Source organism: Pogona vitticeps, chromosome 2 (genome assembly GCF_051106095.1).
Source record: "Pogona vitticeps strain Pit_001003342236 chromosome 2, PviZW2.1, whole genome shotgun sequence".
Taxonomy (NCBI): domain Eukaryota; kingdom Metazoa; phylum Chordata; class Lepidosauria; order Squamata; family Agamidae; genus Pogona; species Pogona vitticeps.
This window is the reverse complement of record NC_135784.1, coordinates 153,419,573-153,436,486: the sequence shown is the minus strand read 5'-3', so window position 1 is coordinate 153,436,486 and position 16,914 is coordinate 153,419,573. Positions and strand designations below refer to the sequence as shown.

The following is a 16,914-nucleotide window of genomic DNA, read 5'->3' as shown; positions in this document are numbered from 1 at the left end:
AGCTGAGAGAGTACGGTTCCAGAGAAAATACTTGAGGCGTTGCTGACGAGATTTTAGGGTCGCCTTGGTGAATTCCTTGCAATGCTTGCAAGTGGTGGGCGAATGGGTCTCGCCCAGACAGAAAAGACAGAGGGAATGATGGTCCTGGAAGGGGAGCTTCCCGGAGCAAGCAGAACAGCGGCGGAAAGGTCCCTTTTTCGCTGACATAAGCCAAGCGGTGAACGAACGGTAGAGAAAGTCAGTAATTGAAGAAATCCTGCTGGCGCGTGGCGCCTCAGCAGGAGGTAATAGGCCTCAATCAGGATCAAGCGGGAAGTGAAAGTACTTGCAAGAAGCACGCCAGAGGCAAGGGAAGGTCAGCCGGTCCGAATTCAGGGCAACGGAGATGCGGATAGACGATAGGCAAGCCAGGTCAAGTCCAAAAAATCCGAAAATGGCGAAAGGAGAGTAAAATCTCAAGAGCTCTAACCGAGAGGTTCCAACTCCGCGGGCGGATAAATGGAACTGGGGATTTTTGGCGGGCTGCACTTGCGCAGTGCAGGGCAACTCAAACATTGTATCTTTTCCCTCATAGCTCTGGAAAATTCCGAGAGGAACCAGCGCAGGCGCTGTTTAACCCATCAGTGTGGATTCATAGAGAACCACGTTAAAGAACCACTGGGCTAGTCAGGTATAATCTAAACCAAATCCCTTATGAATACACAGCGGAAGTGAAGAACAGATTTAAGGAACTCGATTTGGTGGATAGAGTGCCTGAAGAACTTTCGATAGAGGCTTGTAACATTGTACAGGAGGCAGCAACAAAAAACATCCCAAAGAAAAGGAAATGCAAGAAAGCAAAGTGGCTGTCCAACGAGGCCTTAGAAACAGCAGAGAAGAGAAGGGAAAGAAAATGCAAGGGAGATAGGGAAAGTTACAGAAAACTGAATGCAGACTTCCAAAGAATAGCAAGGAGAGACAAGAGAGCCTTCTTAAATGAATAATGCGAAGAAATAGAGGAAAATAATAAAAAGGGGGAAACCAGAGATCTGTTCAAGAAAATTGGAGATATTAAAGGAACATTTTGTGCAAAGATAGACAAGATAAAGGGAAATATAGTAGGGACCTCACAGAAGCAGAAGACATCAAGGACAGGTGGCAAGAATACACAGAGGAATTATACTAGAAAGATTTGGATATCCCGGACAACCCAGATAGTGTGGTTGCAGACCATGAGCCTGACACCCTGGAGAGTGAAATCAAGTGGGCCTTAGAAAGCATGGCTAACAACAAGGCCAGTGGAGGTGATGGTATTCCAGTGGAATTATTTAAAATCTTAAAAGATGATGCTGTGAAGGTGCTACACTCAATATGCCAGCAAGTTTGGAAAACTCAGCAGTGGCCAGAGGATTGGAAAAGATCAGTCTACATCCCAATCCCAAAGAAGGGCAGTGCCAAAGAATGCTCCAACTACCATACAATTGCACTCATTTCACACACTAGCAACGTTATGCTCAAAATCCTCCAAGGTAGGCTTCAGCAGTATGTGGACTGAGAACTCCCAGAAATACAAGCCGGGTTTCAAAGGGGCAGAGGAACTAGAGACCAAATTGTTAACATGTGCTGGATTATGGAGAAAGCCAGAGAGTTCCAGAAAAAGATCTACTTCTGCTTGACTATGCAAAAGTCTTTGACTGTGTGGACCACAGCAAGCTATAGCAAGTTCTTAAAGAAATGGGAGTGCCTGACCACCTTATCCATCTCCTGAGAAATCTATATGTGGGACAGGAAGCAACAGTTAGAACTGGATATGGAACAACTGATTGGTTCAAAACTGGGAAAGGAGTACAGTATCTCCTTGCTTATTTAACTTATATGCAGAATAAATCATGCGAAAGGCTGAACTGGATGAATCCCAAGTCGGAATTAAGATTGCCGGAAGAAATATCAACAACCTCTGATATGCAGATGATACCACTCTGATGGCAGAAAGTGAGGAGGACTTAAAGAACCTCGTAATGAGGGTGAAAGAGGAGAGTGCAAAAAACGGTCTGAAGCTCAACTTCAAAAAAACTAAGATCATGGCCACTGGTCCCATCACCTCCTGGCAAATAGAAGGGGAAGATATGGAGGCAGTGACAGATTTATTTTCTTGGGCTCCATGATCACTGCAAATGGTGACAGCAGCCACGAAATTAAAAGACGCCTGCTTCTTGGGAGGAAAGCGAAGACAAATCTAGACAGCATCTTAAAAAGCAGATACATCCCTTTGCCGACAAAGGTCCGCATAGTCAAAGCTGTGGTTTTTCCGCTAGTGTTGTATGGAAGTGAGCTGGACCATAAAGAAGGCTGACAGCCAAAGAATTGATGTTTTTGAATTGTGGTGCTGGAGGAGACTCTTGAAAGTCCCCTGGACTGCGAGGAGATCAAACCTATCCATTTTGAAGGAAATCAACCCTGAGTGCTCACTGGAAGGACAGATCCTGAAACTGAGGCTCCAATACTTTGGTCTTCTCATGAGAAGAGAAATCTCCCTGGAAAAGACCCTGATGTTGGGAAAGTGTGAGGGCCAGAGGAGAAGGGGACGAAAGAGGACAAGATAGTTAGATAATGTCATTGAAGCTACCAGCATGAATTTGACCCAACTCCGGGAGGCAGTGAAAGACAGGAGGGCCTAGCGTGCTCTGGTCCATGGGGTCATGAAGAGTTGGACATGACCTAACGAGTAAACAACAACAACGTATATAGCAATGTAAGTGGGCAATGCATGCTACAGAGTACAGGAGGACTGCTCCTTGTCCCAGGGACCTATAATCCAAATTACAACACTGCATAAATAAGGGAGAGGGAGAAGCAGGGGTTAACAGGCAATACATTCATGAGTATTTCAGTTACTTACACATAATCTTGGTTACAGGTCTAATTGCAACACAGCATGTATGAATTCCTCCTTCTGTGGGGGAGTTTCCTGCTGTCCAAACCACAGTGCCAAGTTCTAACTAGACACTGACTCACTAACAAGATAGATGTCTGACGGCATACAGGCCCTGGCAGTTCTTCCTACATGCTATACGCCTCTTTTTTAGGGGCAGGCGCAGAGAACTGTCTTCCTTGAACATAACAGATGGAAAGGAGGTCTAAGGGAAGGATTTATTTCCTTGCATATACACTCTTTAATACTGAAAGTAAGAGAGGCAACAAAAACAACCTTCTTAAAACAAAATTGCTTGGGAAATGCTAGCAGCTCATGGAGCCTTTCCTTGAGGTTGTAGCTTACCCAGTATATCTCTGGGGTTATGCAGTCTTCTCCTCCACCCCCACAAGCAGTACTAGGTATGATTCAATAAATGAGTCATGTCAGTGCTTGACCCTCATTTCTTCAATTTTTTTTCATAAACTAAAGCACTGGGCTCTGCATAAGGAGGGACATGCAGCCCTCTGGTTTAACTCTGCATTCCCGAGCACAAGAATTTTTCAGAGATGTTTGTAAGTTTAAATGTTGACATCTATTGTACGTATATTTTTTTTCTATCCATGTGCCACAAAAAGTAATCACTTCATAATAATTCCCTTCCGTCTGAGAGAAATCATTTGAGCCAAATACTGAGCAATTTAACATGCTTATATGGTGCATTTTGAGGTACAGTCTCAGATAGGATAACTGAAACCAGATGTTTATAGATACAAGCGACATACACTTGTTGCAAAGCATCTCAACATCATTTCATATCTTTGAAATATTAGACATAATTTCAGTTGTGTCTATGTCCTATTCCAGTTAAGTTAGTAGATTCATTTCACTTCCTATAACATAGCCTGTTCATGTCTTGCTGTGTCAAGCCATTGACGAGGACTAGTTTTCGTTATTAATTTTGGCTGGGTTTAACAAAATATTGGGCACACAAAATAACCATAATATTAATCCCAACAATAATAATTCATGTTGGGACTTCTGCTGGATTGCTTTCTCATCTCTCTCTCTCTCTCTCTCTCTCTCTCTCTCTCTCTCTCTCACCTTTGGAGCATACAATATTATTGTCCTGGCAGGACCAGATGGATTAAAATGCACTAAAATTAAAACTGAGTAAGTTGATACAGAAAGTTGGTGATTTACCTGCACCGATTGCCCTTGTGGCGAGTGAATTACAGAAGAGGTCTGAGCAGTATGAATGACGCCTTGGACTTGATCCCCACAGAGCGGTACAGCTTTTGTGAAAGGTGTCAGTGGAGCTGGACCTCTAAGGGACATCTATAATGAATGAAGCAATTATTAGCTAAACTACAAAATGTACAGCCTGGGAAGTATATGTAAATGCAATTAAGGCTGAGGTGGGGCAGTACTGAATTTCCAACCTAAGTCCGCTTTTTAAAATTGGTTCCGCTGAGCCAAATGCTCTTTTCAGCCTTGACACACTTCACCTGCAGTGCCCATTCTACATGACATCACAGCAGATACTCTCAGCAGTGGAAACCTTCATGACATTCTATACCCAGAACACAGCAAATGCCTAGTTCCCTTGCTGAGATTTTTGAGGGAGGGGCTTTCTCTTGGTCCCACCTCCATTGAACATTTGGAGGTTAACGAAGGGGCATGTTCAGGGGCTGTTCCCAATCTACGGCATTCCTTCCCACGTGAGGCTGGCTCCCTTCTCAGAGTCCCTTCACCAGCAGGTAAAAACCTTCCTTTTCTTAAACTGACCTGGGATCTGTGAATGCCCTGGCAGGACTGGAGTTTTTAAGCAGGGAATGTGGCATTTTTGTTACTATTATGTGTTTGAAATTTGTTTAAATAAGAGTTGTTTCAACATGGTTTAGATTTAATATTAGTATCTTAATTTGTTGTGATTCTAAACATACTTTTAAAAAGCTGTTTTACATCACCTTGAGTTTCTTCACTGGGAGAAAGGTGGATGACAGTAGCAGGTAGCAGAAAAAGTACAAAATTCAACAGAGGTGGAAAGTTCCCATTTTGGAAGGCAAATTTTTTTTTATACAAACACACACAGAATTTTCTCAGGCAAAGCACATAGGAAAGCCAAAAGGTAGTTTATGTTAGGTATTAATTTAAACTTTACAGTCACTCTAAAATACCATGTAATCATTTATTTTGCTGGGCATGAACAAGTCAAGTTTTGAAATTCGGAAGATTTCTTAGTAAACCTAAAGACATTAATTTGGGAGATGCCATCAAGCACTACTACTGCATCTCTTCTGTTCTTTCCAACACAATTTAAGCAGAACACATGCATAAGATCATTAAAATAGAGAGGTTACGTACCTGTAACTCTGGTTCTTCAAGTGGTCATCTGTGAATTCACACTAATGGGTTTCATCTGTGCCTGCGCAGAGGTCTCTGGAATATTCCAAAGTTTTATGCTATGTTCATGAAGGATCGCCCCCTAGCCCATGAGGTCTGCCCGCCCTCACAGTTACTTCAGTTCCCAACATAGCCCGCCGCTGCATCAAAGGATACAGGAGTGATGGACAGAGGGGAGGACGGGCAGGAAGTGTGAATTCACAGATGACCACTCGAAGAACCAGAGTTACAGGTAAGTAACCTCTCTTTCTTCTGTGAATGCACACTAATGGGTGACTAACAAGCTTACCTTGCAGGTGGAGGGATGTCATGGAAGGACTGGAAAAACACAGTTCTCCCAGAGGCAGCATCTACTTTGGCTCTTGCGTCCACCTTGTAATGGGAGGCAAGCATTGAACGTGTTGCCAAAGTAGCAGTTTGCAAATGTCCATCAATGGGACTTTGTGGAAGGGCGCTGCAGAGGAGACTGTCATCTTCACCAAATGAGCCTTAATACCTTAAGGTAAAGGTTGCTTGGCAAGTTGTTATGTCAGTTGTATAGGGTAGATAATGCATCGGGATACTGTCAGTGAGGATATCCGAATAACCCATTGCGGGTGGTACGTTGACATAAACAGTCTTTAGACTTTGTGAATGGGGCCATCTTGTAGGTATAGAAGGCCTGGGCCCTTCGGTGTCTAATACATGTGTTGATCTGTCTAGATCAGCAGTAGGGTACAGAAGAAAGGTCGGTAGATTTATTGTTTTGAGAGAGGAGATGTGTTCCAATGTGGTAGCTGGAAGCTTGAAGGGAGGACAAATGGTCTGTGTAACAGATTTGACAGAGACCACTGAGGAGTAGGTGGGGTTGGCAACAGTTGAGTATTGGTCACTCTTGAAGGAACGGTTTATGGTTGGATGTTTGAAATCACTGCAGCATTTGGATCTGGTGATTGGTCTGCTATAAAAGCTGAAATGCAATTTTTGAGCGCAGCGAGTGATAGTTGTTTGCCAACAGATAAGAGAGGAATTGTAGGTTATCAGAATTGGTCTGAGGTTATCAGTTTGATAGGTAAGTTATGTTGAAGGGGAAGTGTAGAGATAATTATCCATTTCGGTGAATAAAGTTTGATTGTGGGGGGTTTCCCAACATGGACCAAGATATCATTCATTGAGGGAGGATTCTCAGAGTTTAAGGTGGAGGATGTATAGATCCTGCTGGTGAGCCCTGTTGTGATGTAGAGTGAGAGGGTGGGGTATGGGAGGTAGGCAGAAATAGCTGTTGGTAATGGTTTATAATATAGTGAGCCAGAGTTGTTTGGCTACCATAGAACAGTATTTTCTTGGTATGATCTTTCATGGTTTTGTCCTTTAGATGGAGAATGATAGGCAGGAATAGATATATGAGGTGAAAGTTAAATCTGTCATGAGGGCATCCTGTAGGGGTCTGTGGGCCATGTCTGGTGTTGAGTGACAGAGGATGCCTTGGTATATTGGTGTGTTGCAGAGGTATTGATGTGAGGGAATTCCAGATCTTGCACGGTAAGGGAGAAATTGTATGGTCTAGTGACCAGTGTTGTTGGTATTCATTATGCTGAGTACGCTTGCTCCTTGATTGTCTTTTGTCACGATATATAATGTCATGGGGAATATATGGTGTTGGATGCACCATTGCAAAATTAGGTGCAGTGATGTTGTCCATTGTGACCCGGCCACCTTGCCTCGGATAAGAGATTTGAACTGTATGAATGCCTGGAAGCAGTTGGGCGTTGTAGGTTGTTTATATGTAGGTGCCATTGTGCAGCCTTTTTAGGTAACATGTTCCCTTGGATTTCCACAATTCGCATCCTGTCCAGTGGTGTTGTCGTGTGTAGTGTTCTGTAGCAGCAGTTTTAAGGGAACAAAAGTTGTGCCCTGATGAGGTTGTGTTGTCTGTTCCAGCAAAATAGCTGAGGTGGTAGTTGCAAGTGATCGTGAATCTGCTAGACGATAGATGTGACATTAGATTAGCAGGAGCAAAACACCAAGATTGAGGTGAGTAGTTTGTTTGTTTGTTTGTTTGTTTGTTTTACTGTGTTGACTTTCAGACCGAGATCCGGAAGGGGAGGAAGGATTGTTTGGGTGTCCTGTGACCTCCTTGGATTAAAGTTGGGAGGCAACAAACTGATGTTCTATGTAGGTAAGCTAGCATAGGTGCCATGCCTTTCATGAACACTTATGGTGGTGCAAGGAGATTGAAGGAAAGGGCCTTGATATCATAAGCCTGATTGTGGAATTTTCAATGAATGTGATGTACGGTGATGTGACAACATGCATTGATTAAATCGATGGTGGTGAGTCCATTGCTTTTTTTGAAGAAGAAGAAGTAATAAAGTCCATTCTAGTGTTCCTTGCGAAAATTCCTTTGTATGATGTACTAGCTTAGTTTTCTAGAATGAATGAATGAATGAATGAATTTAAATCCTCCATCTCTATTCAGAGTCTTCAAGTGACGAAAAGGGAAAATGTAGATGGTTAAAGGGGTACTGACGAGAAATATGGCATTCCTTGAGAAAAGGGTACTTAATTCTTGGGGTACTTGATATCATCTGGGATATGTGCTGCTCTTAACCATGAATATCTACGCAATGCCACTGCAGAAACCAGCTGTCATGATGATGCATCTATGATCTGCCTAGCTGTAATTCTTTCTTGACATGCGAGGCCCATGGAATGCAAGGCCGCATGCTTCGTACTCTCCCACAGCAAATTGGAGAGATGGGAGTGCTTTATTCCACAAATAGCGGTGGTATGCTCCCATTGCTGCAATGTAGTTGGCAGCCTGAAGAACGAATGAGGCTAAGGAATAGGCCCTGCGACCTGCTATGTCAAGTTTTCTGCCTTCTTTGTTGTTAGGGGTTGTGGTGGAGCGATTGTGTGTCCTATTTTGTGTCGCGTCAACAATCAGTGAGTTTGAAGGCAGATGTTTAAACAAGAACGTGGTATTTTCACAGTGCGTTTTATAAAGCTTTTCAACTTTTTTAGATATTTGTGGTACTGAAGATGGTTTTGACCACATTTGTTTGGTGAGTTCTAGCAAGGCCAGAATGACGCTCATGCTAGGTGGTAGAGTTTGTTCATCATTAATATCCTTGAAGACCTTATCAGATTGTCTTTGTGATGGCTCTTGTATAACAAGCTCCATGGCCTTGGCTATTCTGATAATTAGTTGTGAATATGAGAAAAAATCATTGGAAGGGTGGATTATTGGTGAGGGTATCAGAATCCGGTGTAGGCAAATTGGGCATTGATTCTTGGTCAATGACCAAGTGAGAAGAGTCAGAAGAATGAGATGACTGGGTGGGAGAGGTAGGGTAATGTTGAACAGGAGCTGTTTCCTAATGAGTATGCTGGAGTTTAGATGGAGTCGTCTGATTCGGCAATCTCTGGTATGCCCTTTACTGGTTTGGTACCAGTAGCCACCGTCTGATCAGTATACTGCAAGGGAGGTTCGTCAGCTTGTTCATGTTGGCCTGGTACCGAGGTTTGTTTCCGTACCGTGTGTTTAAGCTGAGGCTGGTCCGTTTTTTGTTTAGTTGGTTGTGTCTCCATACTGAGGCAGATGAAATGGAGTCATCGTCTGATAATGATTGGGATTGGTAACCTTCACGGTACCTTGGTCTGTATCTGGGCAATATGGATGATTTGGAATAGTGGGAATCAGTAATGTCGATGTCGCCTTCCTGGATGGAGTTCAAGCTCAGCAGAAGGGTTCAAATATGCTCCATAACGAGAGCTTTCACGGGATGGGTCATTGTATTGAGGAGGCTCATATAGCCTGACGCTCTGGGATCGCCTATGTCTTCTGTACTGCTCTCGGGGCGTGAAGGACCCAGGTGGAGTAACGGGTCTCATGGTATCGGCACCATGGTATTGATGATGAGAAGTTTGATGTTCTTTCCTTGACCTCTTGCAGGGAGGAGAAACGCTGGGTGCCTGATCACACTGGTCGGATTCATAAGCCAACACTGATCACACTGTCGATATAGAGCTGGAGTGCGGTGAAGTTGGGATCACTGTAATGTCCGTGGTATGAACCAGAGGTGTTGGAGAGACAGCGAGGATAGGTGACTCAAGTTGACCTGATGGTGGTATCAGAATGTCCTCTGGAGACTCAATCGTCACTGTGGGTGAGGGTGGTTTTTGCAGAAGGGTATCAGCTGCTTTCTTTTGTTTCTTAGTTTTAGAGGTGTCTGATATGGAAGGGGACTTCGATATCAGTGCTGACATCTCCGAATTCAGTGGTTTCGATTTTGATTTTTGGGTAATTTCAGCAGATGATTTGGCGGATGAAGAGACTGTTGATAGAACTGGAGATTGTCTGGGGGGGGGTTGCGCTGTATGAGGCGTATCCACTGTCTGAGGTTTAAAAAGATTTCTCTAAGATAAAAGACTTGAGACTTTGTTGTCTTAATTTATTGCTTGTTTTGTAAGGTTTTTACAAAATTGGCAAGATGATGTTTGGTGGGCTTCCCCCAAACAGAACAGGCAGATATTGTGGCCATCTGTAAGGGGAATTTTATTAGAGCACGACATGAACTTTTTGAAGGGGGGGAGGCGTGCCATAAATGGTGGGAGAAAAGGGGAAAAGTCCAAATAATGTACTTATCTAACTATGTTATGGTAAACGTTGATTAGAATTCAAAAGTTGAAGAAAAATGGTCCTATTATTGCTTTTTAATAGAAATATCTAACAAACGCAGCAGCTCGAGACCTCATACGGAGGTGGTAAAAAGGAACTGAAGTAACTGTGAGGGTGGGCGGACCTCGTGGGCTAGGGCGGTGGTCCTTCACGAACATAGCATAAAGCTTTGGAATATTCCGGAGACCTCTGCAAAGGCACAGATGAAACCCGTTAGTGTGCATTCACAGAGACCACGAAGAAGAAGAATAGCGTTTGCTACATCAGGGCTTGATCAGAAGACACTCCCTGTTTTGCTCCTGTCTTCTTTTTAGTACTACAGACTTTTGGAAGGAAAAAAATCTGAACAAAAAAGCAGATCAACCACTTTTATAAAGATTCAGGAGATATATCAGAGGTCTCTGGTTAGAAGACAGCTTTTCAGAAGTACTCCATATAATCAGACCCTTCTATTTTCATGAATGAGTTGGTCAACACTTATAAGGATCCAAAACCAATGGAGGAGGAGTGTTTAGATATTACGGGACAGGCCAAATACCTAGCATATTTGAATGTATTTTCAAATTTATTGAGGAAAAACACTGACTAAGTAGGTCTCTGAAATTTTGCATTCACACATATTTAATGAAACTACACCAGATTGCACAGGACAATTGCAATTAATGTGCTTTAAAAAAATCCTCAGGAGACCTAACCTTACATAGCTTGCTTTACCTGTTGAGAAACACGAGAAAGCTGAGCTGCCTGTAGAGTGGTACCTTGTAAAGACGCTGCTTGAGGGGATGTAGAATTGCTGCTGCTGTTTTTGTGTACTTCTTCCATAATCAGCCTGTAGAAAAACAAAAATATGAAGTGCACAATTTAGTATTATAGAAAAACTGACTTTGTTTTAAGGTACACAGGAGATTCTTACAACATAGCACTGTCTTGCTTTCCAGCACTTCCCAGCCATGTTTAACAGCCAGTTGTGAAGAGAATATTATATTTGGAGCTGTCAATACTTGCAGTCCAGAAATAATTAGGCATGCTTGAGAGATGCTGAAATAAGAAGCTATAGTCCCCAAAAATAATGTTTCCAAGTTCTTGGTCTGAATCTGGAACCTGGTTGTATACCTCTTTAAGTGACCAGCTCTAATTTTATGGAGTACTGTAATGATTAAACACATTACTCCCAATTATTCACATTTTCATAACTATCTCTGTCTATGCATAAATTCTACTCTACCTATCCCAAATTGTGCAAGCACTTTGCAGCACAGCACTAGTAAGGCCATGTAAGCCAGGAAGCCACATGTGTGTTTCTAGGAGAACCGGGGGGGGGGCAAGGATGACACACATGGGAAAGGGGGATCTGTTTCTTGGAGAGGGCCACCATGTGACTTTTTTAGAGCCATTTGAAATAAAGTGCACAAAAAGTGCATTAAGGCATGTGTGAAACAGGAAAAGAAATATTTCTTCCTGCTAAAACAACAAAAATCCTGAAGCAGGAGAACCAGAATGCACACATAGTAGAAGCCTCTTGCTTCCCCCTTGGGAGTAATTCAACAGGATGGGTTTTTCCTGCTGTCTCTGCCTTCCCTGGTTTTATCTGCTTCGACGAGGGAAGAAACTTGAGTTCCTTGTCTTCTAGTTTGTTTCAGAACTTCCGCTATATGTAACCGTCATGTGTGGTATTACACCTACAGAACAAATCAGCATTTCACAGTCAATACCACCACTTGTCTGCACACAAAGAGCTCCAATAAAAATAACCCCAAGGCATTCAAAGATGATCTGTTAGTTCTGAACATGCTGTTACACAACACTTGAAACAGTTGTGTGGGCCGTTGCTGAGAAACTGCAAATTATATTTCTCTCAATGGAAATATGAGTCACTGATTTTTCCCTGATGAGATCAACCACTGGGGCTCAGTCCTGAAACCTGAAGTATAAAAGTCACCACAATGAAATAGACTGAAGAGCTGCTTCAGACCTTCCATTCTTAATCAGATAAATTATGGAACTGGTGTCACAATATTTGGTTTGCACACGCACAATGACCATGAACCATGTGCTAGACTACAGTATTTCCTCCATTAGTAGAATCATTATATTATAATAATAATAACAACAACAACCTCCTTTGAAGTAAGTGCAGAACTGAAAGTGTATGGATCATCGAGTCCAGTCCCTCTCAAGGAGGCACAGTGGGAACTGAATTCCCAAACTTCGGCTTTGCAGCCAGGGACCTAAGCCACTCAGCTAGCCAGCAGTTCATCATACATTGTTTCCAAATTTCAGTGGGAAAGGTGCCCACTGTTGTAAAGTCAAAGTGGCAGGACCTATGCAAAAGAGGGAGGCATCACTAGAAGAATGCCAAGGTTTGCAGAAATCCAAGAAACCCTTTCTTTAAAACCCCCAAGGGATGGTGGTTGAATCTAAACCCAGAAGTACTCAGTGGCACAGAATATTTAGAGCCCAAGAGGGAGCAAGAAACCTGGTAACTGGATGGGAGAATGGAACAGAATGGCTCAAAAGGGAGGAGAGATGAAGAACAACACAAAAGGGGGGGGGGGGGACACAGAAAGAACAATTTCTACAGTCAGCTGCACCTAGAAGCTTCATATTCACTTGCATATAGGCAGGCTGCAAATTCAAATGTTCTAAAACCAAATAATTAAGTAAATTTCACATATGAAGAAAAACACTATTAACAGAAGACTCCTGTCTTAAGACAGCCAGCATGGTATCGTGGATAAAAGTGAAAGATTAACATTCAGCAGATCCAGATTTAAATCCCTCCTCGCCCACTGAAACTCATTCAGGGGATGGCGATGGTAAACCATTTCTTGGACATCGCACAAACCCTTATTTAGAGTCATTTAAGTCATAAGTCACTTCGCAACACATAATAACTTGTCTTCAGTGGTAACCTATTTTTCAGCCAGCTCCCCCACAATCTAAGGTAACATATTCCCAATATGGTGGTGCCTCGCTTAACGGCGATAATCCGTTCCAGGAAAATCACTATTAAGCAAAAACATTGTAAAGCGAAAATAAAAAGCCAATTGAAACACATTGAAAACCATTCAATGCGTTCCAATGGGCTAAAAAGTCACCGTCCAGCGAAGATCCTCCATACGGCGGCCATTTTCGGTGCCTGTATAGTGAGGAAGCCGTCCCTAAACACAGCAGGGAGCCTTTTTAATTACCCAGCGGCCATTTTGAAGCCACCGATCAGCTGTTAAAAAAACATCGTTTTGCGAAGAATCGGTTCCCAAAGCAGGGAACCGATCATTGCAAAGCGAAAAAACCCTATTTAGACCATCGTTTTGCGATCACTGTAGCGAACAACCCTGCCCTCACCTGTCCGTCATAGCTGAACAGTGGAGAAGAAGCCAATGAGAGGACGGAAGGTGGAACCAAGCGGGAAGGGGGCTGGATATAAAGGCTGGTGTATGGAGTATGAAGAGAGATTCTGTGAGTGAGAGACAGTGTGAAACTTAAAAGTGAACTTAGAGTGGGTTAGAGTTCTGTAAGAATACTGAATGGTACAGAGAGTTATTAGAGATTTAAAGTCAAAGTAGAACTGATACAAATACAAGTGATTAGCAACCGGTGATTTACTTATTGAATATTAATCAGATGTTAACTTCCCTGATCTAATAAATGAGTTACGTTTTAAAAGCACACTTGTCTCCTTGATTAAATCGTATTGAAGCAGCAATACCTGGTGGCAGCGAAGAAAGAAGAGCAAGAACCTCATGAAGACCTGAGGGAATAGGGGCTTCAGAGGAGATCGCCACAATCGCAAAAGCGATCGCAAAAACGTCGTCATAAATGCGGGGTAATTGTAAAGCGGGGCACGACTGTATAGGATAAATGTTCATATATATTTTAAAATGAAAACCAATTGTAAAATCTACCAGTAAACACTGGTGCTGGGTTAGCTAGTTAGCCCAAATGAGTCACAAGAGGGAACCATTAACATGCTCAGGAGAATCCCAAAGTATTCAGTAATATAAGAAACATTTTTCTGGCAATGGGGAAACTAGGTAAAGGCAAAGGTTGCCCTTGACATTTAGTCCAGTCGTGTCCAACTCTGGGGCGCGGTGCTCATCTCCGTTTCCAAACCATAGAGCAAGCGTTTTTATCCGAAGACAGTTTCCGTGGTCACGTGGCCAGCATGACTAGACACGGAACGCCGTTTACCTTCCCACCGAGGTGGTACCTATTTATCTACTCGCATTTACATGCTTTCAAACTGCTAGGTCAGCTGCAGCTGGGACAAGAGACAGGAGCTCACTCTGTCGTGTGGATTCGATCTTACGACTGCTTGATCTTCTGACCTTGCAGCACAGAGGCTTCTGTGGTTTAACCCGCAGCGCCACCACGTCCCTTAAACTAAGGGTGTTCCAAAAGCCCAGTCTGGGCCAAGAATACTCTATGGCCCCTGTATCCTTCTGGGGATAGGAAATGGAACAGCATATCTTGAAATGAGGCATGGAATGGCATTAAGGTTCATTGAACAAGAATACCCATATCTGAAAGTTCAGTCATGGCAACTGGACTTATTTCTTATTAGGCTAAAACGCTTTGCTACTCATTCAAGTAGCTTCTTCAGTCTTGGATGAGTAGCAAAACATTTCAACCTAATAAGAAAGAAGTCCAGTTGCCATGACTCGACTTCCAGATAACTTCACCTGGATGGCTGAGAATCTTCACAGGAACACCCATACTGCAACATTTTGTTGCAAGTTCCACCCATATTATTTTCCTTATTTAGCCTCCGAAGTATGCTCTTGTATGAGATCATCAAAAGTGAGGGGGTCTTTATGAAAGCCATCCCATAACTCTCATACACAAATTAAAGTAAGCAGAAACATATTTCCTACTTGAGGGCTGGGGGGGTAAAAGGGTCAGAAATAGAGATGGGCATAAACCTTGGTTGGTAGGTTTGCGCGATCCGTAAGCACACAGCACCCCAGGTGCCACATGTTACCTTCTCCCACCTCCCTGGTCAATGTGCTACTTACCAGGCAGTGCATGCTCCTCTCCTTGTTCTCTTCTGCTGTTCAGCCAGTCCCCAGAAGGAGCACAGGCTTGCCTGCCCTGCATCGTGGTCTGATTGGGTGATCAGCCAAGGAAGTGGGGCAGGGAAGCTGGGGAGTGAGGGATCCTGCTGGGGAGGTGGGGGAGGGGAATGCACAGCATCTGTGGTGACGCCCTTACAAACTGGCATGCACCTCTGAACCAAGTTTTGTGCCCGTCTCTAGTCAGGAAACTACATTTGGTTTTTATTTACTCACTTTTTAAAAATGGGGTTAACCACCACCTCCTCCTTCTCCTCCTTGTCCCTTCATCTCACCAAGAGTCTGCATTGGCCATGATCTGGAACAATGTTCTCCAGATTCCAATTACCCCCAGCCAGCACTACAAAAGGTACAATGGGAGATGATGGGAGCTTAATAGTGCAACAACATTTGAAGGTTCAAAATATCCACCTCTCATTTCAGGAAATCATCGTTGCAACCTTCAACAAACATTAAGTGAAAATATAATTCTAAAATATATGACAAAATAGAATTACTAAAAAGAGCGTAGGAATGTATTTTGGACCACTTTCAGTATAAACAAGAGACCAGACCACAGACCGTGAGATGATCAGGATCCAAGTTCTGAACTGCTGTAATATGTTCTTCATGGGGATGTCTTTGGATAGTGTTTGGAAACTTCAGCAGGTCCAAAATGTTGCAGCCGGATTGTTAACCAGGGTTGGTTACACAGGGATCAAATAATCTCCTTGTTACAGCAGCTCCATTAACTGCCAATCAGTTTCTGGGCACAATTCAAAGTGCTGGTTCTAACCTGCAAAGTCCTGCACAATTTAGATCCAAGCTGTCTCAAGGACCTCATCTCCCTTTATGTACCTGCCCGGTTGTTAATATCATCAGGGGAGGCCTTTCTCTCAGTTCCACCCACCCACATAGGTATGTTCAGTGGAGACACAGGAGAGGGCCTTCTCTGTTGATGCTCCCAGATTCTGAAAATCGTTCCCATGGGAGGCCAGGCTGGCCCCATTGTTGCTGTCCTTATGAAAGCAGGCAAACACCTTTATCTTCAGGTAGGCTTTTCCTTAGTGACTAGCTGTCTGAGAGAGGTTTTTAAATAGATTGTTGTGCCTTGTTGCTTTTAAATGTTTTAAGTATTGATTTTACTTTTAATAAAATATTTGTTTAATTCTTTTAAAATATTTACATAGTTACTATTTTTAGTTTTAAAAGATTATCTTTTTCATGATATATGCTGCTATGGGTCCATTTTTAAGGAGAAAGGCAGGATAAAAGTATAATAAATAAATAAATAAATAAATAAATAAATAAATAAATAAATAAATAAATAAATAAATAGTGCAGTAATAAACATAAAGAAAGATCTATTTCATAGTGAACTCTTGAACTAGACATAATAGTAAAGCAGAATTAAAATACTAATGATGTTGGCATTAGTCCTTTTTGTTTACATAAGAACCTCCTTCTGAATTATTTGGAATTTACTTTTGATTATGTGTCGCGTCACATAATTGCACAAGAAGCAGATTTCCTTTTTTACTTCCTTAACTAGAAAAAAGGAAAAGGACACATCCTATTCTTATGCTAGATTAGACAATAAATCACTTGACTTCTGACAGATGTTATATAAATTTGGCTTGGCAGACAGATGTTGCTGTTATTTGTACACAAATAGATACTGAGATTAATTAACATCCATCAGGTTAAATAACTGCATTGAGTCAATTATGTGGTATTATCTGACTTACATATAACGGTTCCAATGTGTTAGAGGGTTCCAATGTATTAATCTCGATCCTGCAGCTAATGCTTATTTTTAAGTTTAAGGTGTAATGTCTTGTACTACCTGCACTCTATGAATTTCCGGGTTCTACCAGCCAGGAGGGCCAAAGAATGTCACTCCTGTT

The 16,914-nt window shown here is 42.5% G+C and overlaps 1 protein-coding gene across 12 annotated transcripts in view; it reads right to left on the bottom strand.

The window, feature by feature from the left end:
- Positions 1–16,914, bottom strand: part of ATF1 (activating transcription factor 1) — a 44,102-nt gene that overhangs the window by 19,345 nt on the left and 7,843 nt on the right. For 4 of the 12 annotated variants that reach the window (XM_020784245.3, XM_020784229.3, XM_078384407.1 and 1 more), the window contains 2 exons: positions 10,671–10,785; positions 4,094–4,228 (listed from right to left, as the gene is read on the bottom strand). In XM_020784245.3, coding sequence (XP_020639904.1) covers positions 4,094–4,228; positions 10,671–10,778 — 243 coding nt within the window. In that variant the 5' untranslated portion in view covers positions 10,779–10,785. Of the gene's footprint in view, positions 1–4,093; positions 4,229–10,670; positions 10,786–15,244; positions 15,369–16,914 lie in introns of those variants that run through there. The other 8 variants (XM_020784205.3, XM_078384406.1, XM_078384405.1 and 5 more) reach the window with 4 other exon arrangements.